At 34.2% G+C, this 20,367-nt stretch overlaps 1 protein-coding gene across 1 annotated transcript in view; it reads left to right on the forward strand.

Moving 5' to 3' along the window:
- The window catches only part of LOC120432174 (connectin-like), a 360,132-nt gene that overhangs the window by 306,052 nt on the left and 33,713 nt on the right, over nt 1–20,367 (forward strand). Inside the window, exons 2-3 of the mRNA XM_039597312.2 lie at nt 2,637–3,560; nt 8,204–8,420. Of these exons, the coding sequence (XP_039453246.1) occupies nt 2,652–3,560; nt 8,204–8,420 (1,126 nt within the window). The 5' untranslated portion in view covers nt 2,637–2,651. The remainder of the gene's footprint in view (nt 1–2,636; nt 3,561–8,203; nt 8,421–20,367) is intronic.

Here is a 20,367-nt window from a genome sequence, read left to right on the forward strand (position 1 = left end):
TATTCAAACGGTAGAGTCGAGGCTTTCGTAGTCACGTCATACCGAAATTTATAAGAGAAATATATTCATAAAAGACATATTCAATTTGAACCACAATATATTTTAAATTGTGATTAATCCAAAATCCAAAGCACAACACAGATAAAATACAATTTAAATTTCTTTTAAGCTATCTAAAAACTGCTTTCCTTGTTTCAATTGAACTTTAGATTTTCACCAGTTAATATTGTTGAGCTAATTCTATGATTTTTAAATTGAAAACATAACCAATATAATGAAAACATAGAATTTATGACTGTATCCAAAATTTCCCGGGATCCCAGGAATTCCCGGGATTCCAAAAATATTTTACCCTTTTCCCGGGAAATTCAAAACACGGGAAAATTGGACGCCCTAAATTCACCGAGCCATCTTTGCGGTTAACTTTACGCAGTTGGCCTGGCCGTTGAAAGTAATCGCCCCGACATTCTCCAGGATACACTCGAAAGGATGGCTGCGCTAGGGTTAGACTAGATTAGATTAGATTAGATTAGATTAGATTAGATTAGATTAGATTAGATTAGATTAGATTAGATTAGATTAGATTAGATTAGATTAGATTAGATTAGATTAGACTATATTAGATTGGATTAGATTAGATTAGATTAGATTAGATTAGATTAGATTAGATTAGATTAGATTAGATTAGATTAGATTAGATTAGATTAGATTAAATTAGATTAGATTAGGTTAGATTAGATTAGATTAGATTAGATTAGATTAGGTTAGATTAGATTAGATAAGATTAGATTAGATTAGATTATATTGGATTAGCTGAGATTAGATTAGATTAGATTAGATTAGATAAGATTAAATTAGATTAGATTAGATTAATTTAGATTACATTACATTAGATTACAGAAATATTTTGAATGTTGAGGAAATTAGATTTTATCGCTGCGGAAATGCATTTTGTGTTCCAACTTTTTTGAATATCTCGGCATACATGAATCTAATTTTCAATGTCACGTATTTAAACTTTTTGAAATTTGCTTTTTTTTAAACTAATATTTCAACAAAGTTTAAATTGAAAATTGTCCTTATTTTCTGTATAATATAGGAAGTTATGTTAAATTTGAAAACAGAGAAACTTCCGTTACCATAAAGCAAAAGCATTTTCAAATTTATGCCAAAGAATACATTAAACTTTCAACGGAAACGGAGAGAAAAAGAGAGCGCATAAAAAGAAACTTGGCACCGTGTCGCCAACTGCCATTTTGCAAGTGGTGCCGCAGTCTTTAAAGTTACCACGGCCACAGCCTCCGCCCCAGACAAGACTGCAAACTTTCCACTCTCGAGTTCAAGCCCATAATTCATTCAGGCACGACCCTTATCTGTCAGCTTGGGCCTTCGCGGCGAGTCTGTGTATTTTTGTTTAAAAAGCCTATCGCGACACAAGTTTTCCTTTTGGAGAGTGACTCACCCCACAGCGTAAAAAAAGTAAAGTAAAAACCGCAACCGGAGCGCCATCTGGACCGAAACTCTCCACGCACCAGGCAGTGTCAGTTTGCTGTCAGTTGGATGAACCTTTCGGTAACCCTCAATGACTCGGATCTTGTTCAGTTATTTTCTTTGTAGCTTTGTTTGATTTTCTTCCGTTATTTGTTGTTTTCTTTTGTTATGTTTGAATTTTCTTCTGCTTTTCTAATTTTTTTAGTTTTTTTTTAAAAGGTCCTATAAGCTATTTTGTTTCATATGTTTATAGGACCTATTAAATAAAACTCTAGGTATGTTTTTTTCTGATGGATCTTTTTTTGTTCTGTGTTTTTTTTTTTTTTTTTTTTTTGATAATGTTCTATTTCAAAAACATATTAGTTTGATTGATTGTGTTATACCATTACAATATTATTTTCGTTGTCCTGTGTTGATTGGTGTTGTTCTGTTTTTTAATGGAAACACAATCTTAAAAATAGCACAAGAGGGTTAACAGAAGCCCGGGGACCACGTCCCAGCTAGCAATCACTTAGAACCAACTGGCGGGAGGCAATCGAAAAGCGAAAGTAAATACATTTTCATCATGTTTGGGGCTGATTCCGGTCCGGCTTCGTATGATTTATGGGCGAATTTCAATTGGCAGCCACTCAATAGATTTGGCGCGACCAGCTATTGAGACGTGAGCCGTACCGTGGGGTGAAGCGGAAAACCAGTCAATCGGCCCAAATTTGTTCCTATTTCACCCCACGCGACGGTGCAGCTTCTCGATTTCACTTTGTTTCCGCGTCCGGATCTGTTTCCGGCCTTAACGTTTGACTTGGCGTATTTTTGTACGTGTCCTCTGCGCTTCGTTCAATCATATCGAACTTGACTCACAACTGGCTCTTGACTGCAGGAAGCAGACTGTAAGATTTCCGGCCACACTTCCGACGTTCCGGCACGGTTTGCCAGTTGAGAACTTTTGAGTTTCTTTTTTAACCTTCGGGAAGTCGCGTGTTTGCGCCTTTCTTACAAGTGCCCTTACAAACTGTGTACAAAGTACACGTACGCGACCTCCGGTGGGTTAAAGTTTATAAGTAACCTTTTTGAAATATTGTAAAAAAACACTATCAATTTTAAAAGTTGATTATACTGACAACCTCCCACTTCTCTTCAACTTCCAGATTGAACCCCCGGAAATGCACCCAACCACAATGACGTCCAAATTCTACCGACACGCAGCCCTAGTGCTGCTCCTCCTCTGCATCGTCACAAGTCCCACCGAGAGCAGGTACCGCGACAAGGACCCCAAGAAAGCAAAATCCGCCCAGCTGAACGTGATCGGCGGCCACAGCAGTAGCGCCAGTTCCAACACACTCCACGGAATGTCCACCCCGCCGTTGATGAATCTCTGCTCGGGAGATCGCGAAATGAAGCTCGTGTGTCACTGTTCCCCGGACGACGAGCACGTCAAGGCGCAGAAAGCCAACTGTTGGATCTTCAGCAAGGATCTCCCCAGGAAGGACCCCAACTGGTTGGCCTTCCAGACGCAAACCATGCTGGAGCAGCTGAAGATCACCGTGCAGAAGATCGGCAACCTCACCTACATCCCGTCGGATGTGATCGTAACGTTGAAGAACCTGAAAATGCTCACGGTCGAGTACGGCCAGATTCCGGACCTGCTGAACTACGCGTTCGGAAACATGACCGACCTGCGGAACATTACGCTGCACAAGAACCAGATCCGGATCGTGCACCCGTTCGCCTTTGCAAACCATCCCTTCCTGGAGGAGATCAACCTGGAGCGGAACGAGCTCATCGAGCTGGACAAGGAAGCGCTGATCAATCTGCCCCAGCTGAAGAAGCTCAATCTGGACTTTAACAACCTAACCATGCTGCACGACGATGTCTTTGTGGATCTCACCAACCTGGACGAGTTGAAGCTGGAATCGAACCAGGTTTCGGTGCTCACGAGGGAGATCTTCAAGGGGTTGGGCAACCTGAGGCTGCTCAACATGAAGTCGAACAGTATCAGCTACATTGGTGATACGGTGTTTGCGGAGCTGTGGAGCCTGCAGGAGCTGGATTTGAGCAGCAATCATATTGAGGTAGGTTTTTGGCCCATGGAACCTATTTTCAGAACCTGAGCAATTCTCCATCATCACTAGAAATGGATATTATTTATATTTTTAGAATTGACTCAAACTTCGAATAGTTGGTTCCAAAATTTTAAAAATATTTCATTTCGAAAAGATCGGAAATATTCATATTTTTTTCATTTTGTCATATTGGTTCGAGAAAAATAATAAATAATATATTTATTTATTAGGCCGTCTAATATTTTTAAAAGTTTAAAAGTTTTAAAAGGATCACCCTATTTCGGATAGAAGCACCCTAATCGCCAAACAAAAAATTATGGGCCTTATAATTTGGATCAAAAAACGCCCACTCCAAATTTAAGCCAAATCTGAGCATTTTTTATTTGGAGACTTCCTCATTTTGAATAAACCTCACAGAATTGAATAGTACTGAATAGCACTTACAACTTTTTCCGAAGAGATCAGAAAATTCTTCAAAAGATTCACAATTTCGGAAATTTATCACCATATTTGTGTGTAAAACGTAGCCCGTGGTTAAAAAATGGATTATTGGCGATTTTTTAAAATCTAAGCCCGTCTAAAGGCGGGGTTGGGTTGTAGAGGGTTAATTTGTGCTGCTTTAATTTTGTTTCACAAATATGTATTATGTGTATTTCGACTTTTATTATAAGTAAAATAAGCAGGAAGTTTCACAATAGAGAGAGTTAAAACATTGAAATCGAACCAATAGTTTCTGATACATTGTGAATTAAAAAATGGTGACAAATTAACGTATTTAACAAAATTTTAACTTAATGGGGAAAATTAGAAAAAAGGTTTCCATTGTTTGAAAGATATCAATGAAAAAACTGTTGTTTGAAGCATTAAATAACAGTTAAAGTTGTGTTGCAGTCCACGGTGGGTAAGAAGGGGATTATTATGCAACTTGCATGCACCTCGGAAATTCCTTCTGGAGGTTGTTGGGGGGACTATTCTGAGTCAGAAAAATCGATTCCCAAAATATTCTGTCGGTGAAAACTGGTTTTATTTCGATTTGAAGTTAAAAAACCTAATCTATCACCTTAAACCTCAAAAATGCGTCTAAAATCGCGGTCTAACTCTGGACAAAGGTGCACATTTTCATCAAGATATCAATTCTTAGCTCCCAAAATATATTCCTGACATAGTACACCTTGAATCGATCCATTACTTGAGTCCCAGCGTCATGAGAAGGTGTAAAATAGTGTTTTTTCTTTAAAAATATTTTCAAATTGCTCTGGTAAATAAACTGTCATGTCTGAATTCAAAAACTAATGTTGTAGCATTGTTGCAAACAAAATGAAGAACAATTTTGCAGAAAAAAGAATGAAATTTTATCCATTTTCAGTAAAGTTATGTCTATTTTAGTGGGAAAATTGCTGCCAATTTTCAAAATTCTTCGATATTTGACTCATTTATGTTATTAACAGCTACCAAAAATTACATTTTGGCGGTCATTCTGGGGCTTGTTACGGAGGGCATACTGAGCTGAAATCCCAAATATGAGCTTGATTGAACTCAACAGGAGCATGCTTTTTGCACTTGAATTTTTAATAAGATTTAACCCGTATTTTTTTGTTTTCAAAAATGTAGATTTTTTAGTCATTTTGGCCACTGAAGCGTTTATTTTCAACATCATTGGCGTGTAGGACAGATCCTTGCGCATGTTTTGGTAAATATAACATTGTTGTTTTGAGCAAAATGAAATGGCGCGACGCCTATCTTTTCTGCTGGAAAGTTTTTTTAGAAAAATTTCAAAACTTTGAAGGCCTGTGCAGAGCTTCAGAATGCTTCAATTCAATATTATATATACCAAAACATGCGCAAGGATCTGTCCTACACGCCAATGATGTTGAAAATAAACGCTTCAGTGGCCAGAACGACTAAAAAATCTACATTGTTAAAAAAAATAAATTACGGGTTAAATCTTATTAAAAATTCTAAAAAAAATCTATTAAAAAGTGCAAAAAGCATGCTCCTGTTGAGTTCAATTAAGCTCATATTTGGGACTTCAGCTCAGTGTGCCCTCCGTAACAAGCTCCAGAATGACCGCTAATATGTAATTTTTGTTACATCCTACTGAGTATGATCGTAGTAGCTGTTAATAACATAAATGAGTCAAATATCGAAGAATTTTGAAAATTGGCAGCAATTTTCCCACTAAAATAGACATAACTTTACTGAAAATGGATAAAATTTCATTCTTTTTTCTGCAAAATTGTTCCTCATTTTGTTTGCAACAATGCTACAACATTAGTTTTTGAATTCAGACATGACAGTTTATTTACCAGAGCAATTTGAAAATATTTTTAAAGAAAAAACACTATTTTACACCTTCTCATGACGCTGGGACTCAAGTAATGGATCGATTTAAGGTGTACTATGTCAGGAATATATTTTGGGAGCTAAGAATTGATATCTTGATGAAAATGTGCATCTTTGTCCAGAGTTAGACCGCGATTTTAGACGTATTTTTGAGGTTTAAGGTGATATATTAGGTTTTTTAACTTCAAATCGAAATAAAACCAGTTTTCACCGACAGAATATTTTGGGAATCGATTTTTCTGACTCAGAATAGTCCCCCCAACAACCTCCAGAAGGAATTTCCGAGGTGCATGCAAGTTGCATAATAATCCCCTTCTTACCCACCGTGAGTCATTACATTCTGAAATTCTAAATTTTGATGAAAAAATTAAAAAAAAAACCTTTGTATGGTGCTCTACAAAAATTTTAATATTTTTTACTTTTTAAATCATGAACAAATTGAATATCAATGCAGTGAAATGCCGAGCTCCTGTGGTCTAATGGTTACAGGTTTCGCTTTACGAGCGGAAGGTCGTGGTTTCAAACCCACATGGCTCGGCACATCCTTTCCCCTGTACTCTTCACATGTATAAGGACCAACTGTTCTCTGTATAATTGCCCTACAGAGCTCCACGGCCCGATCGCAAAAAGTGCTTTGAAGGGACGAGTTTTTCAGAAACCAGAACTTAAGGGCTAGCTGGGTATAAGTAAACGTAAAATGTGCACTTCGGTTCTAGCGATACATTTGGACAGTACAGAGTGGAAAAGGCAGAGCCAAAGAGGATTGAAAAAACATTCAAACCTCTTCGGCGGCGAAGTTACGGCAGTGGATCGCTCGACACACTCGCTCAACAATAGCGTGTGTGCGTGTCCCATCTGCCTAATAACAGAAGAAGCCTTTGTGATTCTATAAATAGAATTGCAAGTCCGCAATAGATCTAATTCCTGGTCGCAGTGGATAGTGGCATCGAACAAAAAAAAAAAAATGCAGTGAAATTAATTTTACACTGTTTTCAGTCAAATTAAAAGTCAAATTTCAATGGAATTATGAAGATTTTCGAAAAAAATAATGATGACTTTTTTTTTGGAGCCAAACTTACAATTCAAAAATATTAGCAACGTCCTAACTTGAAATCAGCGAAATTAAAAAAAAAACTTTTGGATGCTAAATTTGATTATGTATCTGAAATAGTCAAAACCAAAATAAAATTGTATCAAGCGTATACAATTTGCCCAAATGGCAAATTTAAGTGGAAAATTGATTTTCCGAAAAGTGTTGTTGTTTTGAAGCTTTGGTGGTGATTTTGAAATTATAACTGTGCAATAATTTTTGTGGGAATTTATTGTCTTCGAAATAATTGTTGGGGTGTCAATCCAAGCAACCTTGTCGATGACACCAAAATTTTATCTCGCAATTAACGCCTTTTGCAACCAAATTCTAAGAAAGTACCTGAGCAAACATTTTTTGAACATAGCAGGCAAGTTTTAGAGAAAAGTTATATTTGGAACACTATTAAAATCGCGATAACTCTTAATGGTTACATGTTAAGCCCTTATCCTTTTGCATCAAATTTGTTTGTAATTGTCTGCTTTACAACTTTTTAGATATTTTTTGCTTTCTGTAACATAACCCTGCAAAATTGGAAAAAAAAACACAAAAGTATAAAATAAATTTAAATGTTTCCAATGAAAAAATTGGTTAATTTAAATTCGAAAAGTACAGTAAATTTCCTTGAAAATAACATGTGCCAACATTTTTTACAGTTGAAAAACGAAAAATGTCAGAATTAGGATTTTTCGGAATTCTTAGAAATTGATGGCTTACTCAGGAGTCCAATTCCACATAAAAGTCCCTATGTTTCCAAACCATCACCATTTCTGGCTGCAAATTATTGAAAAACACGTATTTTTCAAATGATAAAAAATGGAAAGGATCGTACCACTCCTCCTCGATATCGAAAGCTCGGAGCTCGGATTCGTGATCAGGGAGAAAATTTACCCCTTAGGACAACCGTTTCACGCAAATCGTAGAGGGGCTGGGGCAACTTTTTCCGATTTCGTGTGAGTAGGTATCCTGATATGATTTTTAGAAAAAATTTTTTTTTTATAAACGAAAATAGAAAAAAATAACTTTTTTTTATAAAAGTTTGTTTCAAGTTTTAATTTAAAACAATTTTTTTTCTTAGAATATTTTTTCCGTCGTTTTTTTAGGAGCCAATACTTGTATTGATTGAATTAAATATAAAAATTAAATCTTGTTTATAAACACATAAAAAAAAACTAATGCAGAATCAGGAATAACATACTTTCAAATCTTTTTATCGTTGCAGAAACTTTCCGCGCGCGCCTTCGACGGCCTGAACAACCTGCGCCGGCTCAACCTGGAACAGAACCGGCTGGCGCGGCTCGAGCGGGGCATCTTCACCGGCGTGCCGGCCATTCTGCGACTCAACCTGAACTCGAACCTGCTCCAGACCATCACGTACAACAATTTTCTACCGCTGATGGACAACTTGGTCAACAGCACCGTGGAGTTGCTGCTTAAAGGTAAGATTATATTGTTATTTTAAGTGTGATTCAAAAAAAATTAAACAAAAACCATAAATTAGATAAAGTGCACACTAAATTGCTCGCTGACACGAACTTTAAATCGTCCTTCGCCAAAGGGGAAAAATCCTCCTCTCCGTCAACAAAACTCGGTGGAAGAAAAACGCTCAAACTTCGCACCAATTAAAATGGCGCCGCGATGAAAAGCACCGGAAGCCCGAACGGGGACGGGGAAGTTTCCGCAGAGGGAGCAAACGCCCTCGGGGAGTGGCCGGGGTCTGGCCAGCCAGTCAAGGAGAATTTTTCCAAAGAACTGTTAACTGTAATGGTTGCTTTCTTTTGTTTTGAGATCATTTTTTTTTGTGTTTTGCTAAAGGCTCCACGCCACGTGTTGAAAGACAGCGATGACAGCAGTGTTGCCAAACAGAGGAAGAAAAAAAATGTTGGTTGGAGGAGGGACGCTTCTCGAGTGTTTGAGCTAGGGGGTTTTTGAAGTGAAGCTTTAAGTTTTGATTGGCTTTGTGACTCTACTGTAAATTTAAAATGTAGGAATATTTAAATTTTTGATTTTTTTTTGTTGCCTCCAACGGGTACAAAATTGTTATATTTTCACAAAAATATACTAGTAATGTTCATCAACAAAAGCTCCTAAGCAAGCTCAATTTCGATTATCAGACAAAGCTCCTTCGTTCTAATTATAAATTATTTACACTGCACTTCAGTCAACGATGATTTGCGTTTCCAACGACTGAGACAAAGCAGAAAAAAAAATGTTTCAAAAATTCATCAACCCATTTCAGCGCCCCAACCCCTTTCATTTACTCACTTCGATGGAACATCCATTTGGGGCAGCCTAAAGTCAACCGTTGCATCCAACGAGAAAAAAAGGACCCACTTTCCGGACCCTTATTCATACAATATGCAGAACGGTGGCGTACCCACTTCTTCTCCGGTGGATTCTGAGAAGGGTGGCCATTTTTTTGGGAGAAGTTTCTCTAAAGCAGTCAGTCAGAGTTTGATTATTTTTTTCGTATTTTTTCTCATTCTGCTCCCACCGGAACTGAGGTGTGAAGTTAATTTTCCGGCCCAGGTTTTTTGTTCAGTTCTGCTTCTTCTGGGTATATTTGTTTTGAGTCTTTTGTCTTTTTTGAGAAAGACGTTTTCTTTAATATGATGATGTTTTAATAAGCAAATAATTCTTGCAAAAAACTGAGCATGAGAATAAATAACTGAGCACGAGAATAAATAATAGTATCAGAAACTTGCAAATTTGCAAACAACAAACAACAAACAACAAACAACAAACAACAAACAACAAACAACAAACAACAAACAACAAACAACAAACAACAAACAACAAACAACAAACAACAAACAACAAACAACAAACAACAAACAACAAACAACAAACAACAAACAACAAACAACAAACAACAAACAACAAACAACAAACAACAAACAACAAACAACAAACAACAAACAACAAACAACAAACAACAAACAACAAACAACAAACAACAAACAACAAACAACAAACAACAAACAACAAACAACAAACAACAAACAACAAACAACAAACAACAAACAACAAACAACAAACAACAAACAACAAACAACAAACAACAAACAACAAACAACAAACAACAAACAACAAACAACAAACAACAAACAACAAACAACAAACAACAAACAACAAACAACAAACAACAAAACAACAAACAACAAACAACAAACAACAAACAACAAACAACAAACAACAAACAACAAACAACAAACAACAAACAACAAACAACAAACAACAAACAACAAACAACAAACAACAAACACCAAACAACAAACAACAAACAACAAACAACAAACAACAAACAACAAACAACAAACAACAAACAACAAACAACAAACAACAAACAACAAACAACAAACAACAAACAACAAACAACAAACAACAAACAACAAACAACAAACAACAAACAACAAACAACAAACAACAAACAACAAACAACAAACAACAAACAACAAACAACAAACAACAAACAACAAACAACAAACAACAAACAACAAACAACAAACAACAAACAACAAACAACAAACAACAAACAACAAACAACAAACAACAAACAACAAACAACAAACAACAAACAACAAACAACAAACAACAAACAACAAACAACAAACAACAAACAACAAACAACAAACAACAAACAACAAACAACAAACAACAAACAACAAACAACAAACAACAAACAACAAACAACAAACAACAAACAACAAACAACAAACAACAAACAACAAACAACAAACAACAAACAACAAACAACAAACAACAAACAACAAACAACAAACAACAAACAACAAACAACAAACAACAAACAACAAACAACAAACAACAAACAACAAACAACAAACAACAAACAACAAACAACAAACAACAAACAACAAACAACAAACAACAAACAACAAACAACAAACAACAAACAACAAACAACAAACAACAAACAACAAACAACAAACAACAAACAACAAACAACAAACAACAAACAACAAACAACAAACAACAAACAACAAACAACAAACAACAAACAACAAACAACAAACAACAAACAACAAACAACAAACAACAAACAACAAACAACAAACAACAAACAACAAACAACAAACAACAAACAACAAACAACAAACAACAAACAACAAACAACAAACAACAAACAACAAACAACAAACAACAAACAACAAACAACAAACAACAAACAACAAACAACAAACAACAAACAACAAACAACAAACAACAAACAACAAACAACAAACAACAAACAACAAACAACAAACAACAAACAACAAACAACAAACAACAAACAACAAACAACAAACATCAAGCACTGGTACTTGTAAGTTCGACAAAACATCAAACAAAATGGTTGAACTCTTTTTTTCACGTGTAAGATCGTCCAAAATTCTGCGGAGGCAAAATATTTTAGATCGCAAAAATTGCAGATTTGATCAAATCGAGTTCTGCAAAATTTTAGGACCATCTAAACATCCTAACAAATGTCTGGAATTGTCACGATTGATTGAGTTGTTCCCGCACTTTTGGGAGGTTTGGGCGTCCGTGTTAGTTTGACAAAATATCAAATTCTACATACAGTCATGCCTCGGTTTAGCACCGCATATGGGGGATGCAAAACCGAGGCGTGCATAACTTATGGGATTCTGGCTATATGGGAGACATTGGTTATAATCCGATGAAAAATCATCCAAACTTCAAAAAAAATATAGTGTTTCGGAATCGGGATGATGTCAACTATCCATGGGTATTATAATTACATGAAAATTCTAACAAAAATACGTATTTTTCCTGTATTTTGAAAATGCAATTCTTTCTCGACCTCAAAATTTGTGTTATTATAAAATGGGTATCAAATGGTCAGGATTTTTCAAACATTTCGAAAGTAATATCACAATTTTTGAAAATACTAATTATTTTCACAAAACATCGTATTTTCGAAAAAATACTCCAAATTCCAGTTTTATACGATGTGGGTATCAAATAAACGGGATTTTTTTTATTCATTTCGAAGTTTTCACACATGTTTTTTAAATGCAAAAATAAATCACAAAACTACGTATTTTTGAAAAAAATACTAATAAAATTTGTATTTTACAATATGGGTCTCGGATCAGGAACTTTGCATACATTTTGAAAATTATAAACTCAATATTTTCACAAAACTAAGCATTTTTGAAAAAAAATACTTAAAATTTCAAGTTTTTACCATATGAGTATAAAAAAATGGTTTTTTTTTATTCATTTCGAAAGTTTTTTTAAATACCCATATTTGAAAATAAACAAAAATTTTGAGTATTTTCAAAAATGTGTGCTATTGCTTTCAAAATGTATCAAAAATCCCGATCATTTGTTACTCATTTTTTTTTTAAACTGAAATTTGGAGTATTTTTCGAAAATACGTAGCATTGTAAAAATTTTGAGTATTTTAAAAATGTTTTGTTATGACTTCGGAATATATTGAAAAATTTCGATCATTTGATACCCATATTGTCAAAAACTTAGATTTTAAGCATTTTTTCGAAAATACGTAGTTTTATGAAAATTTTGAGTATTTTCAAAACTTGATTTATTACATTTGAAATGTATGGAAAAATCCCAATCATTTGATACCCATATTGCAATAAAATTTTTTTTTTTAGATGAAATTCAATGATTTATGAAAGTTAAGTTTTGTGAAAATTTTCATGTTTTTATAAATGGGTAATTCTCCGCCAACTTACACAGCAGTTGCCCCGACCCCTCTTCGATTTGCGTGAAACTTTGACTTTGAGTTATCGCGATTTTACGAAAAAAAGTTTTGAAAAGTTGGTCGTCATCGATCATGGCCGTTCATGGTCACCCGCGACAGACACGGACGACAAAACAAAGAGAAACGCAAAAAGTAACTTTTTCAAAACTTTTTTTCGTAAAATCGCGATAACTCGTGATGTTTATAAGCAAACCCCTTATGTCTATATATCAAAATTTTTGTAATTGTCTGCTCTACAACTTTGTGAAACATTGTTACACTCAAAAAAATAACCCTGCAAAGTTAGAAAAAACACGAAATTTTAAAATGAAAAATTTTGTTCTAAATGAAAAAATGACCCTTCTGGGTCAATGTAGATTCAAAAAGTACATTAAATTTCCCATAAAATGACATATTCCAAAAATGTTTACAGTCGAGTAACGAAAAATGGGAGAATTTTTAAAACTTTTTTAGTGTTTTTTTCGATGAAAAATACGTTTTTTCAGAATTCTGAGTACGCCATCAAATCGGGCGTCTAATTTTACATAAAAGTCCCTTTGACACCAAATTTATATCTCATCACCGTTTCAGGCTGCAAATTATTGAAAAACACCTCTTTTTTCGCATGTTCAAAAATGGAATGGGTCGTACCGCCCCTCCGTCACAAGATATCAAAAACCGGACCTCGGATTCGTGATCAGGGACAAAAGTTATCCCTTAGGACAAAGTTTCACGCAAATCGAAGAGGGGTCGGGGCAACTTTTCCCGAATTCGTGTGAGTTGGTAGAGAATTACCCAAATGCAATGGATAGGTGACATCATTCCGATTTCAAAACACTGTATTTTTTTTTTTGAAGTTTGGATGATTTTTCATAGGATTATAGCTAAAGTTTCCCATTTAGTCCAAATCCCATAAGCTCTGTGCTTCAGGTAAGCACTGGGCCGTGCTAAACCGAGGCATGACTGTAGTAAGAAAAAGTTAAAGTTTGGACGGTTGAAAAATTGTTGGTTGTATATTTTTCGATTTTATTTCACTTCAATTTTTGTAGGATTAGTAAAATAACACATTTAAAGATTCGAATTAGATTTTTTTTTTTCTAAAAATTGCTGATCGAGTTTTGGCAAAAATGTTTTTTCATATAAATTTTGAAACTTAAAAAACATTTACATAAACTGGAAAATCAAAACATCACACGGAAAAAAGTGTGCGAGAATTCATGAATTTCGATTCATGAATTCATGATTAATTTTGTTCATGATTTCGTGACACCTTTCATGATTTCACGAGTATTATTCTTGAAATCGTGCATTAAAAAGCATGAGTTTATGAATTTTATAAATGGCTTGAATATAAAAAAAAACAAATTATTAGCTGCCTTGGTGTTCTCGATTGCGAGATTCCTACTCGAAACTAGGTGTCCGAAGGCTTGATTATTGAGGCAATTGCAAACCTCTTTTTACACCTTAGCTTCCATCGACCCCGGGATTCAAACTGATGACCTTTGGATTCCGTCCGATGGAAGGCGTGATCAGACAAATCTCGTCTCGAAAAATGCCACCGGGACCGTCTGGGATCGAACCCAAGCCGACTGGGTGAGAGGCAACCACGCTTACTCCTACACCACGGTTCCCACTACGGTTGGCTTAAATATTTTTACGAATATTCATGAATTTTTCTTCATGAAATCATGCATATCACTATTCATGATTTCATGACTGATTTTCATGAAGTCATGGCTAAACTTCATGAATTCATGAAAAATATTCATTTAAATTTCAACTAAGCTTAATTTAGCCCATCTCCTGCGCAGAAACCAACTTGAGTGTGTCTTTCGTGTTGCCACGGGATTCCGTTCATTAAAAGTTTAATTTCCATCACGGGAAATCTACCTTCGAGCAAAACTCATTTTCCCACTCATTCTGGCGGTATGCGAGCGACTGCTGCTGCTGCCACTGATGATGATTGGGTTCGTGTTTTTTTTTTTTTTATTGTATGCAATTTGCTCATCGAAATGAGGTTCTTTTGCAACTAACAAAAAAGAACGATTTTTTGGTTTGAATTTAAAAAATAAAATAAAACCTGTCAATTTTTTAACAAAAACAACGTTGAATTGAAAAAAAGTTCTCCGATCGAGTTCTAATTTTATCTGAAGGTTCCTTGGTGCTTAGTAAATTCACCGTTTAAAACAAAACAAAAGATATTGAAAAATTTTACTTTTCGATACTAGTGTTGAAAACTTCAACTTTTCAGCACCCATTACAGTAGAACTTTTCAGCACTGGTATTAAAAGGTATTAATTTTCCATTCTGTTATTTTTGGTAGGGAAAAGTAGGCCGTTTCGTTTCTCCAGAAGGACAGGAAAAGTTGACAAATTTCAAAATTTCAAAAATAATGTTATGAAACTGAAATATTTATTTATGCAATTTCGTCGTGAGACTACTAACTTTTCCTTTCATTTTCAAACGACGAATTGGCCTACTCTGCAAAAAAAAAGGAAAATTAATACCTTTCAATACCAGTGCTGAAAAATAAAATTTTGACATATTTTCATTATTTGAACGGTTACGGTCTTCGACTAAAACAAAAAATGCTTCCTAAGCCTTAGTCATACAAGATTCCAACAAGCAGAATTTTATAGCTAAGATGAATGCCAATAAAACGAGTTTGAGTCAGTCCACTCATTTTGCTCTGATTGTTGGAATGATGTGAAATCTTCTTTAGCTATTCTGCTTTGAAAGTACTTTTGTTTCGTTTCGTTTCAATAGTGAATTTTAAAATAGTGCTAGAAAGAGGTACTTTTCGACATTATTAAATGGTGTCGAATGTTTTGAACTTTTCGACAATCTTGCTTAGTTAATGAAAAGTTGGCTGTTTTGTTACACCAGAAGCGCATACACGATAGGAAAATCGATAAAAAAAATCGTTACAGCAGCTCCAAAATCGATTTGTCTACAGAATTGCATGAAAAATACAACGAGAGTTTTTTTTTTAATCTCAACGCGTGGGGAAACACGATAATGAACTCCAGGGGAATTGAAATTTTAATGATCACTGCGCGAGCAGTACATGAGAATTGAATTCCAATTACATCACTCCGACTGAGTTCTGAAAACGAATTTCACTCCGCCATAATTATGCTTTTTATTCTTTTGTTTCACAATCAACTCAAAAAAACGCTAAAAAAATTTCCCAGAAGCAGAGCTGCTGGTGGTGGTGGTGGGTGGATCTTTTCTTCTGAACACAATAAAAGTCACCAGGTTACACGGCATGAAACACAGACAATAAAACAATTTTGAAATTTTTATCATTTACATTTTTTACAAGACCCCCAACACGTGTCACCCTCCTCCTACTCACGTTTTTTTCCGCACTGAACTCTGACACTCTGACAGGGGAGCAGAGGGGAGATTTCCTTCGTTTTTCTGATGGTTGGAAAAAAAGGAAGGGAGGAGGTGTGAAACCTCAGCTACCTCTCCCACTGTCCTCTTCATGAGCTTTTCCCGCAAGGAAGATACACCGAGACGGAGTAAAAGTACGATTCGGAAAACAGAAGCACCTAAACTGCCTTCTTTTATTAATTTCCTTGAGATGTTTGGGAAAATGGGTAGGAAAACATGTTGATGAATTCACCTATCTGACTTAAACAACATTTGCTTAATTTTCTTCAATATATTTTTTAAAAGTTGACCATGATTTGTTTATTTCCTTTCAATGTTTTAGAATAAAGTTTAATAATTTTGTGGAAAATCTACTTCAAACCATCTCTCCCCCACCCTCTTCAAACAAAAGCCAAAACACCTTGAAGAGTTTCGGGCGAAAAGCTCCGCAAAAGTGGCTTTGGCGGAAAAGGTAGGATTCGCTGGAAAAATGTGTTGCCGAACAAAGGATAAGAAACATTGCTTGCCACCTCCTGCCCTCTAGCCCCAAGATATGTTTGCTCGAGGTGGGGTTACTTTGGAACCCCCTCCCCCAAACAAGCCCACTTTAGTGAGAGGGTGGAAAACACGCGCTCGGCTGGTGGTGTAGTTCCCGAGAACTCGTTTGCTCTACCTCCATCTCGACCTTTTGCCCGTGCTGTCATTTCTTTTTATCTCAAGTACGGATCCACGGAATTTTGGGGAAATGAAAATAAAAGGAATATAGGATGGTGGCTTGTTTTTATGTTGCTCGAGAACAGACATTGCTGGTGAGCACGTGTAAAACTACCGTTTTTTATTTAAAAAAAAATTGATTTTTATTCGCTACTTTTTGAGTAAATTTTTTTTTGTTGTGTTTGGCAAGTTATTTTGAGCAATTTTTCTCCTACGAAAAATTACTTCTCTTGTTAAATTTTTTCATTCATTTTAAGTATTTATGTTCATCTTGTCTAGCTTTTGATTTTTATTTGTAGGTTCAGGCCTATTTTACAACCTGCTAGCTTTTCTTTTTTATTGTATATCAGGGGTGCCCAACCTTTTGGCCCTGCGGGCCAGATCTGATTTTTCTGAAGCAGTGACGGGCCGGAACCAATGTTTGATAAAAAATTGAAAAAGTAAACATTTTTTTCATAAAATTATTCTTATAGGTTCTTTTCATGTAATCAAATGAATAAACTAGTGTTGAAAATAAGAATCAAAACATTGAAAAATGTGTTTATTTCTTTTATTTTCATTTAGTTTTTTTTTTCATTTATTGTTATTGGTTTTGTAGATTGCTATTCAATACCTTGATATAATTAATTTTAAAATTAGTAAAAAAAAAGGCAAAAACATTCAAATTTAACTGGTCGTTGCAAGTTTTTTTTTAAAGCTTGATTGCCAACACAACCATGTATAAAAGAAATCAATGAGGCTTGACAAAAACTATCTAAACGAAATTTGGATCCAAATAATTTGGATCCAAGCGTAATGAAACAAAAAAAAAAGTTTTTGCGTTGTTGTTCACCTTTATTGAAATATATTTTATAAAACATTTTAAAAGATTTTAAACAAACAAATTTTAAAACGTGTAGAAAAATATATATTGAGTAGTTTTCATGTTTAGTTCATTGAACTTCTTTAAACTATCGAAGTTTATGAAAAATATACTGAAGAACGTGTCATATATTTAATACTCCCAGATTTATTGACTCATTTTAACATTTCAATATTTGAAAAATATTTGCAGCTATTTTTTCTTCGGTCTTAATAATTTGCTTTTAAAAAGTTTTTTTTTCAAACACGAGTTTATCACTGAAAAGATTTTCTGAAAAAAACGATATTTGAATTTTAAAATCAATTTTAATCAAGTTCCTAAAAAAAGAAAATCTTCAGTTTTATTTCACATTCTCACGAAATGGATAACTTTATTTTTTTAAGCCATTTTTCAGTTAATTGAATAATTCTGAAGTCATCAATATAGAAATGATAAGAATTAAATTCAAACATGGAGAATGTTAGATTTTGAAACAAAAATCTTTGAAAATACAAAGGCAAAATCCAAATAATACGTTAAATTAGTAACATTTTATAGCAAAAAAAAAAACAAATAAAAAACCAAAATTTTTCTCGTTAAATTTTTGCTTGCGTGAATATTTAATCTCATGCTTATTTTTTAATTTAAACACTCAGTTTATTTATTGAATATTTCATGAACAGTCCATGAACAGGGCCGGTCATAGAACATTTTTGAAAAGCCGTCGCGGGCCGGATGAAATGGCTTCACGGGCCGAATCCGGCCCGCGGGCCGGACGTTGGGCAGGCCTGTTGTATATCATTATTTTCCAGTCACACTTAGTATTTTTGAGTGTTTTTCACAGAATTAAAACCGTTATAACTAAATAAATTTTTCAGGACTGAGTTGAATTAATACGACGAGTTCTTTAAAAAAAAAAAGCAACGAGTACCGAGCAGACGGAAATAACATGGCAATAACATTTTTTGATATTTGAAAATACTAGGCCAATAACATTTTATGTTATTTATAGCAAGATTTGTTATTGGTCGTTATGATTTTTTTTGTTTTTGAAATGTTATTATAATAACAGACTTATAACATTTTTAGTTATTCTTCGAACAAATCTTTGTTATTATTTTTTGTTATTTTAACAACTAATCCAATCATCCCAATAACAGTTGTAGGTATTCGTCCATAACAAAAAACGTTATTCCAAAGTTGTTTTGGCTTTCAACCAATATCAGACCAATAACAAACTTTGTTATGATAACATAAACTGTTATTGAACTCTTATGCAAAAATAAATTTTGCAAGAATTTTCCGTAACACTTTCTGTTATTTTAACAGTATTTGTTATCGAAATGGCATGAATTTAGTTATTACCGTCTGTTCGGGTTGTGTCTTGAATGATTTAATTTTCCATCATGGATTTTGTGTTTGCTATGTGGATACATGGGAAAATCATTGGTTTTCCATGATTTTCATCATTTTCTCATATTTTTTTTTATTGCACTACTATGAATATGACTAATTTTTTTTTGCATTGAGCTTATTTTAATATTTTTTTAAATATTTTAGATAATTTAAGAGAATTTTTATTGTTACTCATTAAAAAATCGTGGAAAACTTCGGAAAAGCGAGAAAATTTTCCTCGTTTTCTCAACATTTTGATTGCTTACCGTTGTTTCAAGGTAATCTTATCATAAAAATTTCAAAAACTATTGTTTAACTTAACTAAACTTTTGATTTGAGCTTATTTAATTTTGTATGGGAATTCTGTGCACACTTGTGACACGTAGTACATTTTTACTTTCAAAACACACTTGTGACACGTGCTTTTCAGATTTTTAGTTACATTTTATACTGTAACTTTTAGTATGTTTCACTAAATTAATCCATACTTGGAGCGTTTGTTCATCGATAGTATACGAACAGATCGCTGTATTCAAAAATAGTTTATCATGTATTGTTGTGAAAATATTCAACCTCAAACTTTAAAAATCGTTTTTCTCGAAAAGTACCAAATGGTCTATGTCACAAGATAGCACACAGCTGACGAAATATCAGACCAAAAACACAATTTGTTATGATAACCTAAACTGTTATTAAACTCTAATGCTAAAATGGATTTTTTCATGAAGATTCCATAACACTTTCTGTTATTTTAAAAGTATTTGTTATTGAAATGGCATGAATTTTGTTATTATCATCTGCCCGGGGTTGCCATCCAACCATTTTTGCAATTCCGAAAAAAAAAAACCGTTTGAACTGAATTTTAAGTCAAATGCCCATGTGTCCATTCACCGTTCAGTTCAAAACAATATTGAAAAGTAACACTTTTGGATACAAGTGCTGAATAGTTCAATTTTCAGCACCCATTTTAGTGTTGAAAAGTTTATTTTTTCAGCCTTTGTATCAAGAAGAAAACATCTTAGAAAAGCCATAGAATAAGTAAAATAATCAAACCTAAAAATGTTCAAAAATTTATGAGTTCTTCTTTCTTCTGTTTTCTGCAGAGTTTCAATTGATTTAATTTTTTTTATTTTTTTATATGATGAAAAAAAAAAAATCCTTCAAACCATCAACTATTTTATCAGTGAGCTTCTCATTTCATCTTCATTTTTTGTTATCTCCCAGTTGAGATGTATCTTTGGGGTGCTGCTGCTACTGCACCAAGGAGGGAGCGCAAAGTTGTTATTAGGTACTCAAGTACATTTTTGGCCCTCGTGCCGGTTGCGTA

This window comes from Culex pipiens, chromosome 3 (genome assembly GCF_016801865.2).
Source record: "Culex pipiens pallens isolate TS chromosome 3, TS_CPP_V2, whole genome shotgun sequence".
Classification (NCBI taxonomy): Eukaryota; Metazoa; Arthropoda; class Insecta; order Diptera; family Culicidae; genus Culex; species Culex pipiens.